This window comes from Puntigrus tetrazona, chromosome 7 (assembly GCF_018831695.1).
Source record: "Puntigrus tetrazona isolate hp1 chromosome 7, ASM1883169v1, whole genome shotgun sequence".
NCBI classification, from domain to species: Eukaryota; Metazoa; Chordata; class Actinopteri; order Cypriniformes; family Cyprinidae; genus Puntigrus; species Puntigrus tetrazona.
The window spans coordinates 32,247,310-32,269,447 of record NC_056705.1 but is presented as its reverse complement, the minus strand read 5'-3'; the positions used below and the strand labels follow the sequence as shown (position 1 = coordinate 32,269,447).

General features: G+C 36.4%; 1 protein-coding gene across 1 annotated transcript in view; it reads right to left on the bottom strand.

Annotated features, from left to right (window-relative positions):
- Positions 1-3: 3 nt before the first annotated feature.
- LOC122347976 (serine/threonine-protein phosphatase 2B catalytic subunit alpha isoform) overlaps positions 4-22,138 on the bottom strand; it is a 94,026-nt gene continuing 71,891 nt past the window's right edge. The window contains exons 9-16 of the mRNA XM_043243202.1: positions 19,728-19,853; positions 19,105-19,176; positions 13,765-13,791; positions 12,057-12,141; positions 9,436-9,533; positions 8,988-8,996; positions 2,514-2,543; positions 4-239 (exon numbers count right to left, since the gene is read on the bottom strand). Coding sequence (XP_043099137.1) covers positions 4-239; positions 2,514-2,543; positions 8,988-8,996; positions 9,436-9,533; positions 12,057-12,141; positions 13,765-13,791; positions 19,105-19,176; positions 19,728-19,853 — 683 coding nt within the window. The remainder of the gene's footprint in view (positions 240-2,513; positions 2,544-8,987; positions 8,997-9,435; positions 9,534-12,056; positions 12,142-13,764; positions 13,792-19,104; positions 19,177-19,727; positions 19,854-22,138) is intronic.

The following is a 22,138-nucleotide window of genomic DNA, read 5'->3' as shown; positions in this document are numbered from 1 at the left end:
GGCTTAATCGTTGTGGCGGCCATGCAGGAACGGTGCAGGATCACACTGGATATTGCTGCCACTGCAGGTCTTGCCCTCGGTACCGTTGGTCTCTGATGACAGAGCCTTATTTAGGGAGTTGAGGCTGGCATCACAGGGCATGACGTCACGGCGGGGTGGCATTCGTTCATTGATGCGGTCCAGCCCTTTAGCCTCCTCAAAGCTGCTGATCTTGTGCTGAGGTGAGAAGCCTTTAATTGCTGCAGTAGAAAGAAAAAAAATGGTATGACAAGTACACACACTCCCTATTTTATTTTGGAATTTAACTGCTTGGCGCAACAGAAAACTAGTTGTATGATATTTTTTATCAAGGCTTGACATTAACTTTTTTTTTGTCGTGGTTTTTATTAACCTCATTAAATATATGCATAATTTTAATACAAATATGAAATACTTGTAAAAATGAAAGGGCACTTCTCAGGCACTTCACATGTTTCTAGCCATCTAACGGTAAACTGCATGTCAAATTTCTCCACTTTAAAATGTGCATGAAATTCAGTTTCTCAAATTTATTTCTCTCAAGCAAGAGCTTGTGTGAGTATACTTGGAATGTGCTAATGAATGTGAACTTTTGCTATAAAAGCATTTCTGTGATTTGCAAAAACGTAAACCTGGGAAAATAATAATTTAAAATAAGGGATAAATCGTGTTACGAAATAAATGTTTGCTCTGAAACACATTGGCCACAATTAATAATGCCATTTATTCAGCATTTTTTGCAGCTCTGACTGTTCACCTATAATACCTGAGAAGAGCGAGCCTCAGCTGCATGGCCTTGTAACTGTCAGGATATTACTATAAATTGCTGTTTGCACTGAACGTAATCTTGCTGATATTTTGGTTCCCTAATTAAATGTTTTAATCACATTTCCTTTCTGGTCAGGTAAGTAAAATTCTCTTTACTTTAAAAAATATGTCAAACATGTCAGTTAATGTCAATCTCTGTTGTATAAAAACTCAAGACTGCCATAACGGATGGTAGTAGTAGGAGTGACCATGTTACCCACCACAGCTGAATTCCAATTGCATTTTTGGCGGGTTTGGGGGTTAATGTCAAGCCCTGTTTATCATACATATGTAAATACACACACACACACACACACACACACACACACACACACACACACACACACATATATATATATATATATATCTCTCTCTCTCTCTCTCTCTATATATATATATATATATATATATATATGTATGTATGTATATAGATATATATAGATATTTTCGTATATACCTCAATATACTAACACTTCTTGCAAAGTACGTTAAGCAAGGTATTATAAAGTATATATAAGGTGAAACAAAATATCCACTAATTGTACAGTAGTAGTACTGGGGCAGAGCTGGGCAGTCTCGGTTCTGGAGTGCCTCAGAATGAAGTAGTGTCCCCTGAATCACTCACTGAAAATGTTTTAAAGGTTTCCTGCACAAACCTGAGCATTCTCTGGCTGTCTAGAACAGAGCTTTGCACCATGTTCAAAAATAAAAGTTGAAGTATGAGTCGAGAGGATGAACTCATCTGAACAAAAATGAATGATGGCAAACATACAATAATATAACACCAGCAGAAAACTTGGTGCTAAGCTAACCACATGTTACACCTGTTTAAAACATGCAGCAAACTACAGGGAAATGCAAAGATCATTTTTTGTTATTTGTTTGCTTCTTTTTGTATTTTGCAGAGTCTTATATGTACAATGAATGAGAACTGTGTTGCTGCATAGCACAGGGCAGACACAGGTTATTAGCAGTGTTACAAAGAGAAGCACAAGGACGCAAAACAGTCACAGATTAACCATAAAGTGAAAGAAAATAATACATGAGTATGGCACCTCTTTTTCTAGAAGAAATGTTCAAGAACAACCACAGAACATGTAAGGACGTAAATAGCAGTCACAAACCTGAAGAACAAGCTGACATTGTTCTTGCTGAGATTTTCATTCTTTTTAACCGAGGGAAAGCCACATATGTTTTTAGTCTAGAGCTAAAACTAAGCAATTTAAATGGAAAATGTGTGCAAGAACAAAAGACAACAACACTGGCTTATTGTTTTAAAGGGGTCTATTTTGCATGTATAAATTTATGAATCATATAAAATGGTGTTTAAGCCACAAATAAGCACTCTGTATGTTTGTAGAAGATACATTCTTTTTGTAAATATAATGAAAGTGTCTACTGGCACATCCGATTTTTGAAATATGGTTATTGTGCATTCTCTCTACATTATGCTACCATTATTATTGATCAGAGCGCCATCAAGGAAACCTATCTTGATCCCCTTTAAAACAATCATAGTTTGTGTAGTTGTGTGTGTTTCTTCTTTTCTTTTCTTCTGCTCAGCACACTAACAGCACAGTGAGCACACACACTACACAAACTACATGGACATGTATGAACCCTGTGGAACCCTTTAACTGTTGCACAGATGCAGCAGAAAGAGGGGAAGGAGCCGTGGACCTATTTACCTTTATCTGCCTCTATAGCCTCAATAGTAGCTGAAGAGAAGAAGAGGGGAATCGCAAAACGAGTAAAAGAGGTGAGCAGAACACGTTATATTTGTCCAGTCAGTTGAAGAGAAAAAAGACATTTGGGACTTTTTTCTGTTCATCTTTATATCATTAAAAACAATAGGCCCACTACATGGCCAAGACAGGGGGGTATTAGAGGGTAAAGAGAGAGCAGCATGAAAAATGGGTAGTTAGTTTAAAATGTTGCAACGTGACATGTAAACAGATTTGACTCCCACTATAGCAATGGTTGTGGGACACAAATTGGAAATTAATGAGGAAGTGAAAGTACGTCAGACTTCATGGTCAGTCAAAGCAATCCAAGTGACAGAAAGGAGATCAGTGACTTTCAATGCGTTAGTTTAAAATGGGTCTAAATGTCCTTATTTATTTTTTTTATCATAGTAACACCAAAAATTAATACCTCAAAACTTCAAGGGTTTTTTATAGCAACTTGGATCAGCAACTGCATGTGTGTTTTGCGCTTTATTAAAGGCGTGTCTGCGAACAAAATCTGACAAACCGCCATCTTCACATTGTCTATATTCAACACAATTCACATTCAATACTTACCACAAGTAATCAAACAAAACTACAAACATATGCAATAAATACTACAAAACAGCAACACAGACACACAAACACATACACACACACAGAGACTTTAGCAGTAATGGGGGTTTCAACATTGGAGTAGAAGCACAATGATGTCCGAATAGAGAGTTTGTGATTCTATCAATGCTGTAGCAGAACATTGCTGACATCACTCTACATATGGCATGTTCTTAAGCTAGCTAGCCAAAGGCAAACATGGCCACTCATCTCAAATGTGGGTAACATTGTATAATGTTTAAGTGAACATTGAATTTTTTATTTTTTTTTTTAAATAAAGGAATGGACAGACCATGTCAGCATGATGAGAGCAAGTTTGATTTCTGCTTTAATTTGAGAATGACAAGAGCAATCATTCAATTATATTCCTTCATTCACAGTTTGCCAGTTTTGTGTATTCAGTGTAAAGGGCATGATATTACTAGACGTAAGATAGGCTTCAATAAAATATCACTTTATTATGTGCTGAAAATAACATTTGTTCACGGCTCTTAATAATGAAGAAATAGCACTTAAAAATTGTGTGTTAGAGTTGCATTCTTTCCTTTCTGATTCACTATGTCCAGCATCATGAACCTCCAGTCTTATAAAATGATTTCAAGGACTGCACATACTGCAGCGTTTTTTGTTTTAGTTCATGCTGGTAGCATGCACGAGTGTCTTTATGTCTTTATGCTAGTTACCAAAAGTAACCAGAAAGTTGGAACAAAAATTCCTGCTCTAGAGTGATGTAATGCGACCTGCAGTTACTATCAGTCATGCATTATTGGTTTGACATAAAAAGGAACTGTATTAGGTATCAAGGAAAAAAAAAACCAGACAAAAAGCAAAGAAAATAAATAAATAAAATAAACCACAAGTAATTCCAAATTCCAGTTTCAACCAAAAATTAAACTACTGTTTAAAGTTTTAGGTTAAGCAAACGGTTTTGAACAAAAATATGTAAGTTTAGAATTTAAAAAAGTCATGACATAAATTTCCCCAGATTTTTTCTAGTGGACAGCATATTTCAGGGCCCAGTACAACAGTCAGATACCTCTTAGAGGGCAAGTTTCTGCATAAAAACAAGCAATATTAAAAATGACAAATTCCTTAGGAAGTCTTTCAGTCTTTCAGTTCAATCTTTTTCCATCATGGTTTGACCTAATGTGCCATAAGTGTTCTGATTTTGGTTTGGTAAGTGAATAATGTAATGCATTGGTAAAACTTTAGTGACACAATTCTAAATGTGTGTTTCGACAAGGCTAATAAGTTCCCCAAGAGGAAAGAAGGATGGGCCACACCATGTCCCCACATTCTGATGGAAACAGCCAATCACAGCCTGGAAATGGGTAAGCACCAAATTACAATCTCCTCCTCATCGGAAAGAGACACTTAAAAATAAAGGTTTCATGATTAGCAGGAAACCATTATCACCTGTTTTCAGTGGCATTTACTACACAGAGCTGTAATTCACAGACAAGCTAGGCAATATCACCTTTAAAATTGAAAGTGATTCGTCTGTGATTATGAAGACAATATTGACTAGCTTGTCAGTGAAATATGGCTCTGTGTAGTAAATGCTGCTTCATCTGAAAACAGCTAACCCTCCATTTTGTCAGTCAAGGAATATCTGATTTCAACCAAGGACTGGTTGTACTGGGAATACTAGACGGTGATAAGTAACCTCAAACAAAAGAAAAGGAAGAAGCAACAAACTGCATTTCATAAAGTTTTGTGTCTAAATGACAAATAATCAGGTTTTGTTAAGGACACTGTTTATAACACTTTAAGTAAATTGATACTAATATATAAATACATATATTGAAACTAATACACATACACACACACACACGTTTCTCACAGCGAGTGTCATTTTATATGATTATTTATGAATAGGAACTGTATTTGGTACCAAGACATGGTTTGTGTGTTTGTGGTGGTGTTTTTAGTTACATAGTTTCTTCATTACATGGTGAGTCAGCGTTGCGAGGGACTTTTGCAAATGGAAGTTATTTTTGCTTTCAACAACAACACAGTTAACAAATTCACTAAGCTGTGCTATATTCAGAAATCAGACTTAACATATGAAAGGATATAAACATAGATAATGTTTTCCTTAGTGGATATACAAACTTATGTTTTATTGTGAGTAGGAGACGCTATATGAGATGCAGGGAATCACAGTTGCTCAATCCATCTCTCTCTCATAAAAACGTCATTCTACACTGCAAAAAGTGATTTTATGGTGAATTAAATAATACATAAAACAAGTGAATTTCTACATTAAATAATTTAGTTCAGGCTAGAATTTAAACATTGAAGTAAATTATATACAAGCACTTAATCTTAATTTAAGCTTGCATACATTAAAGTTTGAACTTATAAGTATACTATCACGATCATACACTTGACTTAATATTGACTTAAGGACTGTCTGTGACTGACACTGACATCAGTGATATTCAACTTTCTGGTCACAGAACAGTGTTTTTTTTCTCCCCTTTATAAATTCCTTCAGTTTTGTTTGTGATCAACCGGTCTACCTTGTCCCTCATTGATGTGATATGTGTTTACAACTGTTCAATGTGTAATTATCTTTGTGTGGATTTATTAAAAGACTATTATTGTACTCATTCTCCTTGTGCTTTTCTCGCAACACTGTTATGTACAACTGTTCTATCCCCAAAACAAGTCTCAGCCTTGGCTCAACAATGATATCAGATTATTACGACAGCATTGCAGAACTTTTGAATGTAAATGGAAAAAAAGACAAGCTTTAAATAACATTTGAAATACTGAATGTCTCCTTTGACATCTCTAAAAGGCTGTCAGGGCTGCAAAGCATACATTTTTTTCTAATATCATTGCTAAAAACTCCTAACGTTCCAGAACACTCTTAACGATTATCAATTTTGTCTTAAACCCTCCTGTTAAAACTTCATCTGTGATTTCTTCTTTTGACTGTAAAAAACCTTAACATCTTTTTTAGATAAAACAAGTTTTTACTTGCACAAACTTAAATCAAATAAACCACCAACATGTATGTTAGACTCTATTCCATTTAAACTATTAAAAGATCTGCTTCCAGAAGTCATAGATCCTATTTTGACTATTATTAATTCATCATTGTCATTAGGATATGTTCCCAAAACCTTCAAACTGTCTGTAGTTAAACCTCTTATTAAGAAACCACATCTTGATCACAAAGAATTAGAAAAGGGAGATTAGAGATTGCTCTGTAATTTTCTGTCCAAGATACTAGAAAAGGTAGTATCCTCACAACTATATTCATTCTTAGAGCAAAATGGTATCTGCAAGGATTTATACCGTACCATAGTTACTAATGACCTGCTTCTATCATCTGATCATGGTTTGGATCTCTTTATTAGTGCTATTAGATCTGACACTATTGATCACACTTCCACTTTTCGATTAGTGGAAGTGCCTTAGCATGATTCAAATCATATCTATCGGGCCGCTATCAGTTTGTAGCAGGTAAATGAGGAGGTATCATATCGCTCACAAGTGAAATATGGAGTTCCTCAAGGCTCAGTGCTAGGGCCGTTATTTTTCAACCTATACATGTTACCTCTGGGAGATATTATCAGGAGAGATGGTGTTAGCTTTCACTGCTATGCTGATGATACTCAGCTCTATATTTCATTGCAGCCAGGTAATACACATCAAATTGAAAAACTAACAGAATTCATAGTGAATATAAAAACTGGATGATGAGAAACGTCTTAATTAAAAACGTCTTTAATGCTTAATGACAAAACAGAGGTGCTAATAATTGGACCTAAAAACCCCACATATAATAATCTAGAACACAGTCTAACACTTGATGGCTGCTCTGTTAATTCTTCATCATCAGTTAGGAACCTAGGTGTGCTGTTTGACAGCAATCTTTCCTTTGAAAACCATTTTTCCAGCTTCTGTAAAACTGTGTTTTTCCATCTTAAAAATATATCCAAATTATGACCTATGCTCTTAACATCGAATGCAGAAAATTCATGCGTTTATGACCTCCAGGTTAGATTATTGTAATGCTTTATTGTGTGGTTGTTCTGCATGTTTCATAAACAATCTTCAGCTGGTCCAAAAAGCAGCAGCTAGAGTCCTTACTAGAACTAGGAAGTATGACCATATTAGTCTGGTTCTGTCAACACTGCACTGGCTCCCTATCAAATGGATAGAGATTCATTGGATAGATTTAAAATTTTTGTTATTTACTCATAAAGCCCTGAATGGTTTAGCTCCTCAATACTTGAGCAAGCTCTTATCACATTATAGTCCTGCATGTCGGCTACGTTCTCAAAACTCTGGCCATTTTATAGTACCTAGAATATCAAAATCGACTGTGAGCGGCACGTTTTTCTAGAACAATCTCCCTAACTCTGTTCAGGAAGAAGACACACTCTGTCAGTTTAAATCTAGATTAAAGACACATCTTTTTAACTTAGTCTACACATAACACACTAATACGCTCCTATTATTTAAATCTGTTAAAGGATTGTTAGGCTGCATTAATTAGTTCAGCTGGAACCAGGAACACTACTCATAGAACACAATGTACTCATTTACATCGTAAAAAGAATGGCATCTACGCTAAAATTAGTCTTGTTTCTTTCTTCTTCTGTTTCTCAGCTTGTATCTAGATCAGATGGTGGATCAACACCCAGGGATAATGTTCATCAGAAAGCAGAACACCTAGCAAAACAGCCACGGACAGATCATCTGGATCCAGATTCACACACACACACACACACACACACACACACACACACACACACACACAATAAATCCTTTACACAATCTGATATAGCTGCGTTTAAAACTGAACTGGAGGTTAAGTGCTGGTCGTCCGGCTAGAGGAGAACTGGCCCCAACTGAGCCTTGTTTCTGCCAAGGTTTTTTTTTTTCCAATTTGGACAGATGGGATTTTGGTTCCTTGCCAATGACGCTTCTGGCTTGCTAAATTAATCTCTAGTGATTATCGTTGAATTGATCAAAGAGAACGTCTCTGAATTTAACAACAATTTGTTATTAAATTCAGAGATGGTCTCTGTGATCAATTCAACATTATCTGTTTGTGCTGGTTCATGCACAGAAAATGACTAATGAACAACTAATGAACAACTACAGAGAATACCGTGAGGTTTGTTAATTTACTTACTTGATGATGTGTCCTCAAAATCACTTGAAGACTCAAATGCAGCCAGGTTTGTGATTCCAAATCATGTCAAATGCGTATACTCGCAGACATGCAGTGGGCAAAGTGGGAGAGGTGGGTCTAACTCTGGACTACTTTTACACTATTGCCCCATGGGGTTATTAATCAAGTCGTTCTACATACAAATAAATAAGAGGTAACAGCACATGACATTGGGACAAATTGGGAAAATATTCTGTTTCAAATCATGTTTCAGTGACTGCCATTGGGAAAATACTAAGCAAATGCACTGGCCCATGGTTTGTCTAAAAGCGCAAAAAAAACAGTTTTTCACCACAGAGCGATTTTAAGTATACATATTGTTATTCCTATGAAGCAATCAATGCATATAAATGTGCTAATTGTGCCTTTATTTCCCTGCAAAAGTATTCTCAGAAATCGTTAAGATTTGTATCTGATATCCACAAAAAATGGCAACAATACTGGACACAGTGAATCTGAGATTTAAAATGTAAAAACTGGGAACATGTTCCTTGAGTCATGGCCCTTTCATGAACAAAATAATTAGTATTAATTCTTCTGGGGTTCGTTTATACAAAGGACAGCAAAGAGTGAAACTGTGTTTTTTTAAGAAAATATGTTCTGAAATATACTTGCAGTTATACCTGCAGTTTCTAGGGAGACAAGAGAATGAAGAGAAGACAATATTTGACAAAGATTGAAAAAACAAAGACAGAGAGAAAGAGAGAGAGAGAGAGAGAGAGAGAGAGAGAGAGAGAGAGAGAGAGAGAGAGAGAGAGAGAGAGAGACCAAAGGAAAGGAAGCAAAGAGGAAATAATATAAGTTTCATAAAACAACCACCAGGGGGTGCACAGAATATACACAAAATTAAATATCAACTAGATATTATATATCAACTATAAATATATAGATATAAATCTAAAATCTATAAAGTCTACTATGAATCTAAAAACAGTCTATAACAGAACAAACTAAAATTCAATTGTTTCAAAATGCACTGGTTACTATTCTGGAACAGCCAAGAGATATATCATCACAGTTAGCTTAATGATTTACATATTCCTGACCACAAGACTTGTGTGTGTATCTCACCATTCTGGAGTTTCTCTTTGCCTCCAGACAGAACGCCACTGGGTAGCATGCCAGTTGGAGTGAGACCCTTCAACGTCAAAACGCTCTCACTCTCCTCTCTATAACAGAACATTTTGCACGTTGTTACATATAAATATTAACACACAAATATATAAAAAATACATACACAATAGCTGCCAATGGTGTTATGATTCAAAGGAATTTACAGCTGGCAAACTGTTATTTTACACACACACACACACACACACACACACACACACACACACACACACACACACACACACACACACACACACTTGTATTTATTAAATGTCATCTTATTTATCTAAAGTACTAATAATGTCTATAGCTAATTTTTCACCTTAATATTTAATTATTGACTATAGCCATTCAACATTCCAGCACAACTGAGAGATATCATCCTCAGCATTTACTTATTTATTTATCTGTGCCCCTCAGAAAGTAGAAAATACACAGAAAAAGTTATCAAACTCTACATTTCAAATCAAATATACAGTTGAAGTCAACATTTACACACACCTTGCCGAATCTAAATGCATATTATTGTTTATTTAGTACTGACCTGAATACGACATATAGAATAACTTATATTGCCAAAAGTATTCGCTCACCTGCCTTGACTCACATATGAACTTAAGTGACATCCCATTCCTAATCCACAGGGTTCAATATGCCATCAGTCCACCCTTTGCAGCTATAACAGCTATAACTGTCCACAAAGTTTAGGAGTGTGTTTATGGGAATTTTTGACCATTCTTCCAGAAGCACATTTGTGAGGTCACACACTGATGTTGAATGAGAAGGTCTGGCTCTCAGTCTCCACTTTAATTCATCCCAAAGGTGTTCTATCGGGCTGAGGTAAGGACAGGCCAGTCAAGTTCACCCACACCAGATCTGTCATGGTAGACTTCTGACTTTATGGACCTTGTTTTGTGCACTGGGGTCATGTCGGAAGAGAAAGGGACCAGCTTCAAACTGTTCCCACAAAGTTGGGAGCATGGAATTGTCCAAAATGTCTTGGTATGCTGAAGCATTTAGAGTTCCTTTCACTAGAACCAAGGGGCCAAGCCCAGCTCCTGAAAGCAACCCCACAACATAATACCCCCTCCACCAAACTTTACACTTGGCACAATGCAGTCAGACAAATACCTTTCTCCTTGCAAACGCTAAACCAAGACTAATCCATCAGATTGCTAGATGGAGAAGTGCGTTTCGTCACTCCAGAGAGTGTGTCTCCACTGCTATAGAGTCCAGTGGCAGCGTGCTTTACACCACTGCATCCAACACTTTGCCTTGCACTTGCTGATGTAGCTGCTAGGACATGGAAACCCATTGCATGAAGCTCTGTCTAGGTGCTTGATTTTATACACCTGTGGCCATGGAAGTGACTGGAACACCTGATTCCAATTATTTGGATGGGTGAACTTTTGGCAATACATTGTATGTTTACATATAGTCCATAAGAAAAAAAACAATAGTTGATTGTATAAAAATGACCCCATTCAGATGTTTATACACACTTGATTCTTAATACTGTGCCATTTCCTAAATGATGCACAGCTGTAGTTTTATTTTTTTAAGTGATAGTTTTTGCCCTGTTGTCCTGAACAGCTAAACTGCCTGCTTTTATTTTCTTCAGAAAAATAACTCAGATTATTTGGTTTTCAATTCAATTTTGTTTATTAATAACTATCACAAGCTAGTGATAAATCCCCTGTCATGTTTGTATTGGCTACTGTATACAGGCCACCAGGGCAAAACACAGATTTTATTAATATCTATATAAATAAAAGTGATCGATTATTGATTTATTGATTGATTTAAGCAGATCAAAGGGTTTTTGAAACAAAAATATTTTGAGTTTTAAAATTATAACATAAATAACAAACTGACTGACTTCCGGCTTCTTTGTAGACTTCTGACTCAACGTACAGCACAAGTTGCATCATACGTTGAGTTATAAGACAGCCAAGAAGCCAAAACAATCATTTACAATAGAAGTCATTTACAATCTGAATAAATTATTTAGAATTTTAAAAGTAGAAATACTTTGTTACAAAAACCCAATTTAAAATTTTTTGAATTTTGCAGGCTATTTTCAAATGAATGACAACCCGAAGACAAGAGCATGGTTTCGAGGTAAGGTGAATAATAAAACACTATATTTTAAATAAGTTTTATATTTTATTATAAGGTTTGTTTGCTGAGTAACATTTATTATTCACTGTGTAAGTTAACGAGGCGTTGCCATCAGTTTAAATTATTAATGAGATTAGAGAGATTAGCTTTACACTTCATCTTTGCTAGTATTACATGCACATACCATGTATGTAAGTTATTATATTTAATTTATAATACTCAAATATTTTGATAATATGGGGAAGTAATGTTATTCGAGCCGTCAGTGTTCCATGAATAGCCAGCTCATATACTTTCTTCGGAAAAAACTGTAAGTGTTCTTACAATTCAGTTTAAACCATGGAAAAGCAGTTCCTTATAAGGTTACCATCTACTATCTTACTATCTAATCTAGCACAACTCTACTTCCATTTGACACTTGTCATATGTTCATTTTGAACATGTACACAAAGTCATCTTACCGAAGAACTGAGAAAACCCGAGCCATCTTTCCAATGGCACGGATCTTGTTCCTGATTACCTCCTTGCGTGCAGAGGCCGTGGCACCTGTATGACACACACATGCATATATTTGAGTGTCAGTATTGCATCGTAGCATACAAACAAAAACAACCCTTACAAATATGCTTGAAGAGCCACTTTATTAAAATATGGCCAACTCATCTCTAATTTTAAACGTCCACCAGACTTAATTACATTCCGACTTTAATGTCCAGAAAGACAAATGACTACAGTGGGTGAACACTTCCACTGGAGTATAATTACTCACACTGTTGACTGTAAGGAAAACTCAGTTGGCAGACTATGCTGTCTCAGCACACTAAGGTTAATAGAGTTCCTCACAGTGGCCCACACTTTCACACTTTAGGACTGAAATGCATGCTAAGCATTTGTTAGGCTGCTATTGAGCTTTACAGTCTGGTAAATAATAGTGCCATCCTATCCAGATGCTAGAGAGAAGAACCTTGTTGTTTTTAATTGAGATTATGTCTAGTTTATCAAGGTAAAATTATAGACAACACTGAGATGAGTAAATAACAATACCTGTACAAGATCTTGCTTATGAACAGCAAAAGATTTTTTTTTCCAAATTTACCAGGTGCGCACGCACGCACGCACGCACGCACACACACACACACACAATCAAATCATGCAGCATTTGCAAAGAAACACAATTTCTAGCGATTATCATCGATTTGATTACAGAGACTGTATTTAATTAAAACAAGTGTTTAATCTTGTCATCATACATTAATATCACTGTTCTCCTATTTGATACTGTTCAGTGCTTCTGTACAATCTGTATTGTTAAAAACGCTATATAAATAGTGTGTTTGACTGATTGACAATAAAACACAACACATTTTCTCAGAACTGAGAAAGTTGATCTCAAAATGATTTTAACTGGATTTATTAAGTTGTTTCTCAGTTTCTAAGCTGTGTAGTTCACCAATATAATATATAGCATAATACTAATAATACAAGTCTAATTAATTCATATAAAATAAAGGCACTTGGTTATTTGGATATTTTCTCTAATGCTATGAATATTTCAATTTAAACATCTGCTGCTGTTACTCTTTTTTTAAACTTTACTGTGTCAAGTTAATAAGAGCCCTGTTTAAAACTATTGAGACCCCTGCAATCTATCACACTCTTCTGAGCTCCGTCCTGCATTTTTATTTAATTTTTTTTTACATAAGATAACTTATGTAATGATTTCCTAGTAAATTTTCACATCCATAGTTAAAATGTTTCTCTTGGTCATTGCATTTATATAGTGGAGGGAGAAAAAAAAAAAAAAAAAAAATTCTGAGAACTGCAAAACAATTCATGAATCGTTCTGTTCCCTCCTATAGTCTCGAGTACAATTTGTTTAAAAATTGGAATGTTGTAATTTGAGAACAATGTTAGTGGTCTGCCTGATCAATGGTACTCTTTTCAAACATTGCAAGCAAATCACACACAATTAGCAATGGCCTTTGAAAATGATAAATTATTGAATGTCAATTCATATAGTTATGCTCATCAGGATGCATGTAGCGTAAGATTTAGTAACTATGGATATGGTAAGCAAGTTTATTAGTGAATCTTTGGTGTTAGCTCATTAAACCAACTGGAAAACAAGAGGCATGACTGCACACTGCATTGGACTGTGGGAGGCTGTACCTTTCTTGGGCCCATATATTAGCTGTCCTTCTCAAGACACACCCCCAGAAAAAACAGAAACAGAACAGAAGAATGATCAATGAATGACTGAAGAATGACAGGTAGTGAAAAGGAGTGACAAAATGTGACAAAAAAGCACATAAAGCAAAACAATAAATAAAAAAAAGGGAAGAAATGTCTTATAGAACTCTGAAAAAAAAGAAAGAGATTCATTAGATTAAGCAAAATAAGCAATATTTGAAAAGAAATGACATGGACAAAATGAGTGATGAACAGTAATGGGGGAAAAATAAACTTTCGTAGAGAGTGAGAGTGTATCTTCAGAGCTTAATGATTGTTACTGTTTGTGCTCCACCAAAACCTGAACTGGTTCAATAATTTAAATAAATAAATAAAATTATTAATTCATTGTCCCTGTAAAAAGCACAAATGTTATTGTTTAATTAGCTTGTAGTATAGAAATTGTTAATTGGGAATAAGTAGTGAATAATTCTTTAGATTAGCCATTAATAGTCATAAATTGTCATTAATTAGGTGCTTTAAACTAAATTTTATTGACAATTTATTGCATATTCATTGTTTTTTAAAATGTTTACAAAGACATTAAGAACACACACAGTGTATAGGGATTCTTTGCAGGCATAATAGTTTTTATACTATACTTGATGGAAAGTTTAAGCTTAGAACAGTTGTCTCCAACCTTGTTTACACCACTGACTTGTTTTATATATATATATATATATATATATATATATATATATATATATAGTGCCTGTGTGTTTGTGTGATAAATAAAATAAAATCCAATAAAATTCAAATTAAAGACAATATCACTATTAATCACAGATATTTGGATCCCACTGTATGTGCTTATTACTCTACATACTAAATATGATCCAATTCTGGTGTCAACAAGCATTGATAACAGTAGCTGCGATGTTACAGGCTATATTTGGATTTTGCTGATATTGGAATAAATTAGACATTTTTGATCAACTGACTCATGTATATGGCCTTATATGGCCTGCGGGTCATAGTTTACCTACTTCTGGTCTAACATCATGTTGGTATGGTCTGCACAAGATTTAAACATCAGCTAGCTACTGTCTGTAATTTAATTTGCACATATGCCATTGCAAATAACAGCACATTAATTGAAAAGCAATTGTAGTTCTCACAGATAAAACCTTCTCCAACATGGTGATAGTAAAAGAATCATGTAAAAGAAACAAAACAAGTAAACAAACATAAAACAAAAAAAGGTCCAGTAATATTTCAGGAGGATTTAAGAGTTCCACTCAATAGCAGTAAAGATTCTTAGATAAAAGTTTCCTTCTAAAATTCACACAAAAATGCTGAGACCAGCTTTTACCAAAGTACCCAAGATGTCAATAACATAGATTTGAATTTGGGAAAAATGCAACACTCAATATAGACGCTCAATCTCAGACACCCATCTTTTGAATGAAAGAGCCAAACACTATATAGTCAGTGCATCACTGCAGCTGCAGTTGCTATAGAAACTCAGGATTCTGAGACATGCGCTTATTTTCTGTGCATGCTGCCTCAGAAATAAGCTTTTTTCTTTCTTTTTTTTTTATTTTAGCAAAAGAAACAATATTTGTTGACATTGTTGTCAGATTTCTTTTGTAATTTCAAAGATTACAAAAGATTACAGATGAACACAGAACAAATATTTCAAACCAAATTTATTTCTTGAATGGGAAGAACAATGGCAGACAGCGAAACTGGAGAACAGAAGAGCAGAGACTATGGCGGCTGATTCACTGGAGAGAAGGGGCAACTGGAGAACAAGTAAACAGCACAGGAGAACGGGAGAACAGGGAAAAGCACACGCCACAGTATGAGCTTCTACTGCAAGAGTCAAACAATAAGCAATATCACTAGGATACGAGTTAGGCCCGTGGAACGTATGAACAAGATCATGAATGCAGTGGCATGTGCAGAGTCTAGTGATTCTTTAAAATGGCGTGCAGGTGTGCGATGCTCAATACTCAGGTAAAGGGGATCCTCATGATTGCGATGAGATGGGAGAGTCTGGCCCATCCGTAACAGTACCCCCTATTCCACGGCCCACTCCAGAGGGCCGAAAACCCCTACGTCGTAGTGGTTTACCTCTCCCTGGAAGTGCAAGGTGGTCAGGGTGTGCTGCATGGAACTCCTTCGTTAGCATGGTATCAAATATGTCATTCCTGGGTACCCACAACCATTCCTCTGGGCCATAGCCTTCCCACTCGATCAGATACTCGAGTTGGCCACCATGACGTTGGGAGTCTAGAATGCAGTGCTTTCTGGATGGTTGAAGTAGCTAGTTCTGTGTGTACCGGTTCCAATAGTTCTGGTGACCTTGGCAGAAGGTTTGAAGGAAGCTCACCAATTCCTGGATCTTCCCTGTACAACTGTGGATGGTTACTGGTTAAGATACTGATGGCCAGACCTAGGATAGAGTAGAAAGCCCTCCATACCTGAGGGATAAACTGTATCAGAAACAATTTCCTATGGAAAAAAAGGAAGGAAGATGTTGTTAAATTGAAGCTCAGCAGCTTCTATAGGGAGACCTTTAAAAGGAAGAGGACAACAATGATTTAGAGAACCGATCAACAATTACAAGCACACATGTGAGGGGCAGGTTGGTTATACAGTCCACTCCTATGTGTGACCAGGGGTGGGTGGGAACGGGCAGAGACAGGAGTTTGCCAGATGGTAGATGGTGAGGGCTCTTAGAAATGGAGCACTCAGCACAGCCCTGTATGAACCTATGAACCTTCTAACATCCCTTGCCACACTTGGCCACAATGATTGATTGATTCATTAAATGTATTGCAGTCCAAGAGGGCAGCCCGAATGAGAAATGGCTGGAGCATCAGAAGAGGTGGAAGGTCCACTGGATAGGACTGACTATGCATTATGGAGGGAAGATCGGCTTGGACCTTTTAGGTTTTTCTTCGGTCATATGAAGGTGGGAAAGAGCATCCACATTTAGCTTCTTGGGTCCAGGACAAGAGATAAAGATATTAAAACATGTAAAAAATAATGTCCACCTAGCTTGACTGGGATTCAACCTTTTAGCCTCTCTCAGGTATTGTAAGTTCTTATGGTCAGTGAGGATTGTGAAGGGATGAACAGCACCTTCTAGACAATGCCTCCATTCCTCAAGCGCTAAGTTGATAACAAGCAACTCCCTGTTGCCAATGTAATAATTTCTCTCCGCTGCTCTGAATCTGTGGAAGAAGAAGGCACATAGATGGAGCTTGTGCAGTGTCCCCTACAGCTGGGAGAGAACGCCTCCACTACAGGAGTCAGAGCTTCTACTACAAACAGTCTCTAAGAATCGTGATGCACTAGAATCAGGGCACTAGTGAAGGCTTCCTTTAAGGTTTGGAAAGCCTGGGTGGCCTCTGAGACTAGGGCTTGTGAGTAAGTTTGTTAAGGGACTGGTGATGGTGCTGTATCGTAAAATGAAACAATGATCGATGAAAAGCTCCTTAACAGAGGTGGGTCTTGGCCAGGATGCGATTTTACCATCTGGACGCCACTGTGAACAATGTTATATCCCAGGAATAGAATGGTAGGACGGTGGAAGGTGCACTTCCCTGCCTTGAGGTACAACTGGTGTTCACGTTGATAGGCCACAATGTGCAGGTAATGTTTGGCCAGGCTTAGGGAGTAAATTAGAAGCACCTCATGCATGAAGTCTTGGAAGACAGAAGGAGTGTTTACCTCCATACAGCATAACACAATATTCATAGTGGTTAGTAGGGGTCATATAGGCTGTTTTCCACTCATCTCCCTTGCGTATTCTGATGAGGTTATACGTGCTGTGGAGGTCTAGCTTCGTGAACACAGAAGGGGTGCTGAAACGAGTCTGAAACGGGGTGCAGGAGATACCTGAAAATTGTGATCTTGTTGAGTGTGTTGTAATCGATACAAGGTTGCAAGCCTCCATTCTTCTTGGCCACAAAAAAGAAACTAAAGGTGACTAAAGGCGGATGTAAACCTGTTTGAGAGCCTCTTCAACATACTCCTCCATGGCCTTCTGGATTGGGAAGCACAATGGTAGCAGACAGTGTAAATGGAGAACAGGAGGGCAGAGACTATGGTGGCTGGCTCGCTGGAGAGACAACTGGAGAACGAGTAAACTTGAGCACAGCAGAACAGGAAAAAGCACACGCCACAGCTTATAGTGCAATAGAAACAGGCCAGTCAAAAAATAAGCAATATCATGAGGATACTAGAATATCATTAGTATCTATGTCCGTTACATATGAACAAAATCAGAAAAATGTGAATGCACTGGCGTGTGGTTATATGCAGAGTCTAGTGATTGTGTAGAGAGGAGTGCAGTTGCGTGATGATCAGTATTCAGGTGAGGGGGATCTTCGTGATTGTGATGAGACGGGAGAGACTGGCTGATCCATAACAGTGACCAGTTTTGTAAAATTAGTTCTTTCCCTGATCAAAGAGATAGGAGTTACATATGCCTGAGAGGTGTTTCAAAAATAGCTGCCAGGTGATATGACTTGCCTTAAAAACACTTTGCTTTTACTAATGATGATATCAACAAGCTTACTAAATATGTCCATAATGTTTGGCTGATAGGGGATGGGTCTCTGTCAGTGATTTAATCATAGAAATATTGTATATTGATGTATCATGTCAACATATTAAAGATAGTTTTTATTAAACTTTAAATGTAGTTTTTGTCATTAAACAAGGACATGTTAAGTTACAGTAAACTGTTTTAAGGATAAAGCCATGTTTGGATGGTTTGTGACTTGGTCTTAGTGACTTAATGCCCTATTTGGACAGGACTACATTTGCAGGGGGTTGTTAAGAGAAATTTGGTTTTTAACATGAGCACATGGTGATTTTAATCCCATCTGAATCTGCCACGTCTGTGTTTTTCGCACACAACCTCTGTAATAATCCCAGAGTTAATTACTTACTGTTTTTCAGCACACTCAGCGATCCTCTGGGAAAATGAATCCTGTCTGAATGTGAATTGAACATGACAATCGCAGATGTTTAGGTGATAAGAACTCAAAACTAGACCTAATAGGGCTTTAGGAGTCCTCTTGACTATGCCCAACTTTTTATACATTTTGCACTAAAACACAGCAAAAAACCCTCCTAAAATTAGTATTGACTTGCCTAATATTTTAGGACTTTTTTCCCCATAAATCAGCTAATTTTATGTTTTAGAACAGAGCCTCGGAAAGACAGAAGGTGCCTCCTTGTGAACAACACCATGCACTTTATTTTTAAACCTGTAGAAAGATGTAGAAATTCTGGATGATTGCATGAGTCTGAATTCCTTACCATCTATTTCTTCATCAGTGGTCAGCTCATCATTGGAGCAGATGCTCAATACATTCACTAACATCTCAGTCACTACAGCAACAAGAAAGGGAGAGTTAATTTGCTGTATATACTAGGTGTTTAAGATAAATTGATTAATCTAATGTATCACAATGTTCTCTGGAACTGACTCTGAGCCTAGTTTTAACAGCAGATGGCACTGCATGCTTAGAAACAACTTGCTTTCAGTTCATTGAACACACACAAATACACACACAAATACACACACACACACACACACACACACACACACACACACACACACACACACACACACACTTTAACCTAAAATAATAATTCATAAAGTTCAAATGAGTGTTCAAAAGTGTTCAACAGAGTTTTCACAGTGTTAAATTAATGTTGCAACAAAAGCTGAGGTGCAAGTACATTTAACCACTAATGAGCATTTTAAAACTAGCCTAGAACACCATTTGTTGTTAAAAAGTAATTTCAGAATCGATTCAAGAGACATAGGACACATTAGGAACATCATAGAATCTATCCATTAATTGATTTATCGCTACACCCCTAGTAAGTACTTAAGATTTTATGCCACATAAAAACTGTTGTGGGCAAATGTTTACCTTTCTCACCAACAAAAGGCAAGGACCAAGTGAAGACATCCATGAAGTTAGGCAGCCAGTAAGGATGAGGAGAACAGTTAAACTGCCGAATGTTCATGACATTATTCTCATATTTGAGGACAGCAGCTGTAAAAGAAAGATAAAAAAAGAGAAAGCATAAAATGAGACAGTAGAGAATAAGGGAAAGTAATATAAAGGACACTGATGGATTCTGTCTACATTGTCACAAATGAGCAATATGTACACACTCAAAAGCATCTTTTTAAATGGTCAGTGTTCCTTAAAAAAAAAACCTATTATCTTAATCCTGATATATATCTATTATCTTATTATGTCCACTAAATTATATAGTGGAGGAGATTAAGCACTACTGGAAAATCAACAAAACACCCAGGGTGAAATGATTTATTTTGAATGATAAAATTTTGTGGCTTTAAGAACAGAGTAAATTACATACTCATATTTCCCAAAAGATTACATATTTTTAGAATAAAACTGCCAGTTATTTTGTCTTGCTAAATGTTTAAATATTAAACACAAAATTAGCAGCCTGATTCTACATTCTGCAAAACCTTAACCTTTTGCTTAACCTTTTTTTCACGCATTATGTAATGTATTTTATTTCAAGCATGCACTTTACTGACACTATTGAGAAGATAAATGCTGAAAGTATAGTAAGAAGCTTATTAAACAGTTTTAAAGTGAAATTCATATAAAAATAGAAAGCAGATTTAAAGGAACACTCCACATTTTTTGAAAATAGGCTCATTCTCAAACTCATTCTTCAGCTAATCTCCGGTCTGGCAATAGCACTTTAAGCATAGATCATTAAATCAGATTAGACCTGAAGTATCTTGTTTAAAAATGCCAAAAAGAGTTTTGACTCTTCTGTAGTTAAATCATGTACTAAGCTAGACAGTAAAAAAAATATATTATCTTTATTAAGTCCATAATTAGGTTTATACCATAAATGCCTTTATAAAAGCTGACCTTAAAGTACTCCCACATAAAGAACACAGGCTGTGCATGACAGAGAGAGAGAGAGAGAGAGAGAGAGAGAGAGAGAGAGAGAGAGAGAGAGAGAGGTTTAACTCCTCTTCAAATACAAACTTCTAATAACAGTCTAAGTTAAGTAACTGAGAAGTAAAATACAAAAAAGGTGTTATGAACATTAAACTTGCACTAGATGTACCTCGTCATTCTAAAACAAATATAATTTTAGAAAAGTAAAACCCATTCTGTTAATGAATCAATCTCAGTGATTTATCAAAGTTTTAGGTTATAATTTATATGCGATAATAATGGAAAAACCTTTTTTTTTTTTTTTTTTCGTGATTTAAAATTTATTCTTCAAATTATTCTTTTAAGCCAATTTTTAGGAAGTAACTGGTCGAGCTGGTCCAAAATAAATAAATAAATAAATAATAACAATAATAATAAATAAATAAACATACTACATTGAATTTTGGACTGCCGAGTTCAATATAGACTCTATCAATTAAGTGGAGACTATACAATTTACAGAATTTTAACGCAAAGTGCAAAATCCCAAGTATTTATTCTTTATACTCTAGTAGTTTTCTATTAGGGGGAAAAGATTCAGCGACTAGCATTCATGGTTCATCTGCTTGCCTGTACACATAATTTGTATGATGCAAGAAAATGCTTAAAGCGCAGCTCAGAGTGTTGATTCTGGGGTATACTCTGCTTGTCTGCTTTATTAACAACATCAGAAACTACACAACATCAGAAAGATCAGGCCCTTTCTAACAGAGCAAGCTGCACAGCTACTTGTCCAGGCCCTTGTCATTTCTAGACTGGACTACTGCAATGCTCTTCTGGCTGGACTTCCATCGAACACAATAAAACCTCTACAAATGATTCAGAATGCAGCAGCACGGCTGGTATTCAATGAGCCCAAGAGAACCCATGTTACACCTCTCTTTATCTCCTTACATTGGCTACCGATTGCAGCTTGCATCAAGTTCAAGGCACTGATGCTTGCATATAGAACAACCACAGACTCGGCACTGGTCTACTTCCACTCACTATTACAAATCTACACACCCTCTAGAAGTCTGAGATCTGCTAGCGAAGACGCCTCGTGGTACCATCTCAAAGAGGCTCAAAATCACTCTCCAGAACTTTCTGCGTTCTCTGTTCCTGGATGGTGGAACGATCTTCCCGCATATATCCGGAATGCTGGATCTCTGTCAATCTTTAAGAAACTGCTGAAAACTCACATCTTTCAGCAATACCTGACCTCATCATAAAAAAAAAAAAAAAAACTCTCACTGTCTCTGTCTCTCTTCTCATCCCCTTTTCTTTATTCCTTCCCTTCTGGCATGTACTAATTTGAACACTCCCTGTGACTGGGTGTTATAAGCACTTACTCTGTCTGTTTGTCTCTC